Here is a 5,941-nt window from a genome sequence, read left to right as displayed (position 1 = left end):
AGCTGCATCACGCTACTCATTTGTTGAACAGTGATGAACAGTGATGAATAGTGAAGTACAGTGATGAACAGTGATGAATAGTTGCGTGACGCAACTGTTCTTGGATGAACAGTTGCGTGACGCAGCTGTTCTTGCGTGACGCAGCTATGACTCAGCCAACTATTCAACATCATTTTTAATTTAAATCCTTGGATTAAAAGACTCCTAGATAGCATTAATCCATTCATTTTGCATCCTCATTTCCTCATTGGATCAGGCGAGGCATAAAAAACACGCGTCAACAAGTAGTAGCCGAGCAAGAGTATTTTTCTTAGAGTGGCATCTGCCCCTTTGTGTGCTCCATAAAGGCCTCCGTGAACTTCTCGAGTGATATAGTCTCCTTCTTCTTTGTTTAGACATCTTGCCCAGGGGTGTGATTTGGACCTTCTGTATAGTATTCCCCGCTCTAAGGAGTAGTTTGTTGCTTCGTTTGGCTTAAAGAACACTAGGGCTACTTATCAAAGGATGGCTACTACATTATTTCATGACATGATCCATAAGGAGTTAGAGGTTTACATTGATGTCATGACTAAGACTCTAGAGGAGCATCCAGTAGCCCTAGAGCGGTTCATGGACAAAGTGATCAAATACAAGCTCCAACTAAACTCGAAGAAGTGTGTATTCGGGGTAACCTCAGGAAAAGTGCTAGGATTCATACTAGGGTAAGCTAGTGAGAAGCTTTTTAGGAAAGATTCAGTATATTAGTAGGTTTATATCAAAGTTGTCTATCGTATGTGATTCGATTTTCAAGCTGTTAAGAAAAGATCAACCAGTAAAGTGGAATGATCACTGCCAGATAGCTCTAGATAAAATCAAGGAATATTTATCAAGTCCCCCAGTTTTATGCCCACCAAAACTAGGGAAACCCCTAATGTTGTACTTGAAAGTGAAAGATGCTAGAACTAGAGCCATGTTAGCACAAGCTGATGAAGCAGGTGTTGAGAAGGCAATATACTACTTGAGCAAGAAGCTTCTTCCAAACGAGCAAAAGTATAACTTGATTGAAAGAACCTGGTTAGCAATGGTATGGGCAACTAGAAAACTCGACACTACTTTCAGTCTTATAAAGTTATAGCTATCAAGGATTGATCCGGTCAAATATTTGTTTGGAATTCCAGCACTGGTGGGGAAACTAGCAAGATGGTTAATCCTGTTATCAGATTTTGATACTGAGTATGCCACGAAGAAAACCATCAAAGGATGAGCAGTTGCAGATTTTCAAGCAATAAATCGACTTGAAGATAATGAATAATGGAAAATTGATTTTTCTGATCAACATTTGAACTTTATAGAAAAGAAAGGATGGAAGCTCTAGTTCGATGGTTCAACTCATAGTAAAGGAGTCAGAGTAGGCGTCTTGTTAGAATCTCCACAAGGAGAAGTTATCCCAATATTGAAGAGATTGTGGTTTGCGATTACGAATAACATGGCCGAATATGAAGCCTGCTTATTTAAGTTAGAAGCTTTGATTGCCGTTCAAGCTGAAGAAGTTGAAGTCATTGGTGACTCAAAATTGGTAATTGAGCATGCTAATGGAAACTAGGAAGTCAAAGAAGACAAGTTGAAGCCCTATATTGACTACTTGCACATTGTTATTCAAAACTTTAAAAGAGTAACCTTCATGCACACAAGCAGAGTAAACAACCGAGTGCTGGACGCTTTGGCAAATTTAGCATCAGCCTAGGAAGAGATTTCAGTTATGCTTAAAAAGTTGTTTATGATGTCTTCAGGTAGTATCCCATGTTACGGAGGAGAAAATATAATGGATGTAGAGAAAGAGGATCAACCATGGTTTATTATATCCTACAATGGATGACTAAAAGGGTTTATCCTGACTCAGCTGCTAGAGATGACAGAGGAGCTCTACAACATTTGGCATTACAATTTGCAATTTTGGATGATCAGCTGTATAAGAGAGTGTCAGATGGGGTATTATTGAGATGTGTATCGAGGAAAGAAGCTCAAGAAATTATGGAACAGATCCATGTAGGGGTTTGCGGTATCCACATAAATGGAAAAGCACTAGCTAAGAAGATTCTCAAACAAGGATTCTTTTGTTTGATGATGGAAAAGGATTGTATTTGTTTTGTAAAAAGGTGCTTCGAATGCCAAATTCACGGAGACTTGAGTCATATTCCACCTTTAGAGTTACATCCTTCTATTTTGCCATGGCCATTTGCAGCTTGGAGAATAGATATCATTGGCAAAATTTCACCACCTGCTTCCAATGGACATGAACTCATAGTGGTGGCAGTGGACTATTTCTCGAGATGGGTTGAAACAGAATCATTTAAGAACATTGACACTAAGCAAATGGCCAAATTCATAAAAAAAAACTTTATATGTAGATATGGGATCCCCCATGATATAGTGACAGATAATGGAGTTCAGTTCCAAGCGAAAGTAAAGTCACTGTTGAAAAAGTATGGAATTGAGCATCATAAGTCGTCACCGTATTACCATAAGCTAATGGGGCAACGGAAGCCGCAAACAAGAACATCAAGAAAATACTGAGAAAAATGGCAGAAAATCATCGAGATTGGGCAAGCAAACTAAAGTATGCTTTATGGGGCTACAGGACCATCGCTAAATCTACGAATGGGGCAACTCCTTATTCCCTAGTCTATAGAATGGAAGCCGTGGTACCAATGGAAATAGAAGTTATGTCCTTGCACATAATGATGGAATCTAAGATCCAGAATGTCAATGGGCCGAACATCACTATCAAGAATTATCACTCCTCGATAGAAAGAGGCTCGATGCCCGGTTCATGGATCAACTTTATAAAAGGAGAATAACTAAGCACTTCAATAGGAGAGTTCATCCAAAACTACTCAGAGTAGGAGATTTGGTCCTGAAACAGATGCGGCCAAACATTCATGACCCAAGGGGGAAGTTCAAGCCTGATTGGGAAGGTCCATTTCTGATCAAAATAATGTTTTCAAAAGGTGGAGTGAAGCTATCAGACATAGAAGGCAATGAATTCACTGAACCAATCAATTTGGATAAATTGAAGAGATTTTATGTATAACTCGAAACATTTATGGCAAAGCCCAATTAATAAATTCACCTTTTATGTTCTTATTAATTTCAAAGCTTGTTATGCTAAGTTTTTGTTAATATGCAAATGATATGAATCTTCATTGGTGATATAGAATAGTAAGAAATATATCAAGCATTTTCAAGCAAAAGACATTTCATTTATAATAAGTGCATGCATTTATATAAATGTACAGTTAATAATTATCTAGTTTATATCATTACAAAGCAAGATAGGAGCATCCATGTGTCAAGTCATAATAGAAATCTAGCAGTTAATAAATCAGTCGACCCAGAATCAGCATCGACTTTAGAATAATCCTGTAGCCACGAGCGGTACAAGTTTGAAGAAGAGGTATCGACCATATAAAAATGGGTACAGTCGTGCGACTACGCTAGGTGGAAATAAAGTGAGACAGAAATCATTGAGTAATAAGGTCACCCTCGAACCGAGTGTAATCAGGGACAGCCTGATGCCTGCACTGCCTTGCTACACGGCTTGGATAATAAGCCTCCGCCATAGTCAGTCCACATGGGGGTACACAGAGCATATAAGAAGAAACTATGACTCACTCTATATACCACCAAGGGCAAGTCTATCTTACACCCTTGGAGGTGAGATATTGAAAAATAGCAGTCCGGTCTTCAACAGTTTTGCCAGTTAAAAGGCGATGGCACCGAACATAACTTGAGGCCTGTAAGCAAACATCAGATGGTCTGAAGGTGGGTCCATCACCTGAAGCTTCTCAAAAGCCCATAACTGCAAAGGCAAAAACAAAAGAAAAAAAAGGAAAAAAGAAAAAGAAGCTTGTTAAGTTGAAAACCTGCAAAGGGCGGGTTAAGGCAGGTTAAGCAAAAGTTAGAGCATATAATAAAAGAATAAAAAAAAGAAGAAGAAAAAACAAAAAAAAAGGAAATAAAATAAAATAAAAATGTATTTACCTGCAGTAGAAGTGGTCTCCCCATCGGACCAAGTCCCGAGCGAGAGTCTCGAGCATGTTCTACCAGCCAAGTGAATGTTTCAGCAAGAATAAGTGAAAACGACGTGCATCATCTAGCCATCTGCTTGACTATGGGCACCAACTGAAGGCTGCCATAGCCATCAATACCACTGGTAGCAAGTATTGGCTAAGAATATAGGAACAGACAAGTGGAGGCCAGTACAGGCTAGTGCGGTCCATACTCAATGCATGGTCTACAAGTGGGTGCAGGGGCATGCATTAGTTCCAAATTCATAAGATGGAATCTCATAAGTTGAAAAACCAAATACAGGCTGAATCATCAAAGCAGGATCAACATCCAACCGAGGCATCGCAGGAACCTCTTCGGTCACGGGTATTCTCAAGGAAATGATGCTAAGCTCATCAAATAATGGATGAATTTTAAAGTCATTATGATGAAACTGGTTGTCCGAAGGATCAAAATGGTTAATCAACCATTGCAGCAATCGGGGTTGAACCCAAATGTTTCGGTAGTAGCTCACCCGTTCAGTTCGAAAGGTGAAAGCAAATCCCAGTCTTCATGGCTGAAACTGCGGAACAACGCTTCAAATGCAAGTGCTAAGGACTGACCGATGAGGAATGGCAAAGAAATGAAGAGTTTGGGGAAGTTTTTAAGTTGAAGCTTCATCTGAAAATAGATGAATAGACTTTTGAGGCGTGTATGGGTGTTATGGGTTTTTATAGCAAGGAATAAAAGGATAAAGTTTGACAATTGGCAGCCATTGTAGCACTAGTGGCATCTGCGACTACGTGTGGTACACGCCACTAGGCAGCAGGCAGTCGAAATCTCCCCGTTTTATTGTATTTCAACTTTCAAACTCAACAAGTAGTGCAAACATCAGTTGTAAAGCAAAAACACACCATCTTAACTCAGAAACTTGTAAAGAAATTGGCTTTTGCCTTTATATAAATATCTGGATCTTTACAAAAGACTATTCCCCAAACTGGGTCCTAAATACAGAAAAGCAGAAAGAGAAAAAGTAGACTAGGTCAGCCATCTCCTTCGAGTCATTGCTGCCAGATTTCTCGATCTCTTCAATGATAACTGGCATGTGTACACCCGCTGTGCTGAAATCCCTTGCCTTTAGGGGTGAGTGTGGTTTAGTTTGGTGCGGTTTGAAAAAATTTTCGAACCAAACCATAAATTACGGTTTATAGATTTTTCAATCCAAACCAAACCATTTAACCAATAAAATCAAACTAAACCAAACCGCAAAAAGCTGTTTGGTGCAGTCTGGTTTGCGGTTTGATACCATTAACATAATTTAATAATTATTTTAATTATAATTGAACAGCATGATGAATTCATATATGATATATAACATATAATATATAACATAAGAAAAAAATATAACTAGCAAAAAAGTGATCAGTTGTTTGATAACATAAAGTATAATATAAAAAATAAAATATCAATTTTTGCAATTTAAATTTACAAAATTAATAAGATTATATGTAATTAATGTTCATGATCCACCAAAGTGTAACATACCAATAAGAACTTATTTATAAACAAATAAATTTCTTTTAGTACTATAGCATTAAGAACATAAAAAATAACATTACAAAGAGATTGTCATGTTTATAAGGTGTACTTTCAAAGTTTCAAATTAGATAAAATATATAAGAATTAAATTAATAACACAATGACATGATAGAATATTAATGTAGTTTGATTCGGTTTTAAATGGTTTAATAAAATAAAACCAAACCAAATTGTTTTGAAAGTGGTTTATTAAATTATAAACCAAACCAAAATCGTTTAAAAAGATAAACCATTTAAAACTGACGATTTGGTGTAGTTTGGTTTGGTTTGGTTTTGTGATTTACATCATTTAATGCTCACCCCTACCTGCCTCGGT

General features: G+C 37.6%; 1 protein-coding gene across 1 annotated transcript; it reads left to right on the top strand.

Annotated features, from left to right (window-relative positions):
* The first annotated feature begins 504 nt into the window (after nucleotides 1–504).
* LOC149493208 (uncharacterized) lies at nucleotides 505–1,114 on the top strand. The gene is made up of 2 exons (XM_089715439.1): nucleotides 505–666; nucleotides 791–1,114. The coding sequence occupies exons 1-2, from the start codon at nucleotides 505–507 to the stop codon at nucleotides 1,112–1,114; spliced, it is 486 nt and encodes a 161-aa protein (XP_089571565.1).
* The last annotated feature ends 4,827 nt before the right edge of the window (nucleotides 1,115–5,941 follow it).

The sequence above is a fragment of the Jatropha curcas genome, chromosome 10, assembly GCF_041381405.1.
Source record: "Jatropha curcas cultivar XTBG-Jc1 chromosome 10, XTBG_Jcur_1.0, whole genome shotgun sequence".
NCBI classification, from domain to species: domain Eukaryota; kingdom Viridiplantae; phylum Streptophyta; class Magnoliopsida; order Malpighiales; family Euphorbiaceae; genus Jatropha; species Jatropha curcas.
Note: the sequence above shows the minus strand (reverse complement) of the source record. Positions and strands in the feature narration are given on the sequence as shown.

Excerpts from the sequence above, each read along its gene's own strand:
- LOC149493208 (XM_089715439.1), top strand. The coding sequence starts at position 505 with ATGGCTACTACATTATTTCATGACATGATCCATAAGGAGTTAGAGGTT. Across the intron at positions 667-790 it reads CGAAGAAGTGTGTATTCGGG|CTGTTAAGAAAAGATCAACC; the intron begins GTAACCTCAGGA and ends TCGATTTTCAAG.